We start from the raw sequence: 961 nt of genomic DNA, 5'->3' as shown, positions 1-961 counted from the left end.
TATATATATAATATATAATAAGAAAACACAAGAAAAAGTCATAATATAAAAAAAGTCATAATGTTTAAAAAAAATCGAAATATTTCAAGAAAAAAAGTCAATATTATGAGAATAATGTTGTAATTTTACAAGAAAGAAAGTACTAACATTATGAGAATAAAGAATCATGAATAAATAAATAAAGAGCTTTTTATTTAAAAAATTAGATTTTTATTTATTTCAGGAGACTATTATTTATAAAAAACCTTGTTCAACCAAATAATAGCAAACAATAGAGCGACATCTAGTGGCAGTGACGGAGGTTTGCAGATCTCTGATGTATCATCGTGTCAGAGTCATTGATCCTGAATCTGATCGACTCTCCTCAGTCTGGGGACGCGCTGTCTGAACCTTCTGGGCTTCCAGCAGTTCATGGGCGACAGTGAGATGACCTCTGACCTGATCGATGAGGGGAAGGAGCTGATCCGAAGAGGTGAGCGCCGCGGTGACGGAGGACAGTGGAAGTGTGACGGTGAAACAGTCAAAGATCAATAATCGTTAATCAATCAGTGTCTGTTTTCACAGAGAAGAGGAAGAGGCAGAGGATTGAAGATGGAGAGAACAGACGGAGGGTGAGTCGCTGTGTCTCCTTCTTCTTCTACATATTTTGTTAAATTAAAGCTGCGAGCAGCGACATGTCGCCCTCGCCTGTCGCTCACCTCAGGGCCGCCGCCAGGAGGTCACATGATGCCGCAAACAGTCATCATGTTCCTGTTTGTCAAGTGAAACCAGACCATGGTAAATCACATGATGTCATTCAAGAGTTACTTCCTGTTTTCAGTAGGTGGCGCCAGGACAGTGACATCATGTCGGCATGCAGATGTCCTCAGTGTGGGACGGTCATCAAATGTGAAGTTTGAGGCAGATTGAATGATGTATATTAGTTATAGCAACTTCCTGTTTCAACAGACAGGAAGAAGCT

The 961-nt window shown here is 40.3% G+C and overlaps 1 protein-coding gene across 1 annotated transcript in view; it reads left to right on the top strand.

Annotated features, from left to right (window-relative positions):
* Window positions 1–961, top strand: part of LOC111649796 (G protein-coupled receptor-associated protein LMBRD2B-like) — a 12,297-nt gene that overhangs the window by 8,820 nt on the left and 2,516 nt on the right. The window contains exons 12-13 of the mRNA XM_087172084.1: window positions 354–472; window positions 565–611. Of these exons, the coding sequence (XP_087028210.1) occupies window positions 354–472; window positions 565–611 (166 nt within the window). The remainder of the gene's footprint in view (window positions 1–353; window positions 473–564; window positions 612–961) is intronic.

This window comes from Seriola lalandi, unplaced genomic scaffold, assembly GCF_002814215.2.
Source record: "Seriola lalandi dorsalis isolate HSWRI2012SDOR001 ecotype SW California unplaced genomic scaffold, Sedor1 jcf7180002051997, whole genome shotgun sequence".
NCBI lineage: Eukaryota > Metazoa > Chordata > Actinopteri > Carangiformes > Carangidae > Seriola > Seriola lalandi.
This window is presented reverse-complemented; position numbering and strand designations above follow the sequence as displayed.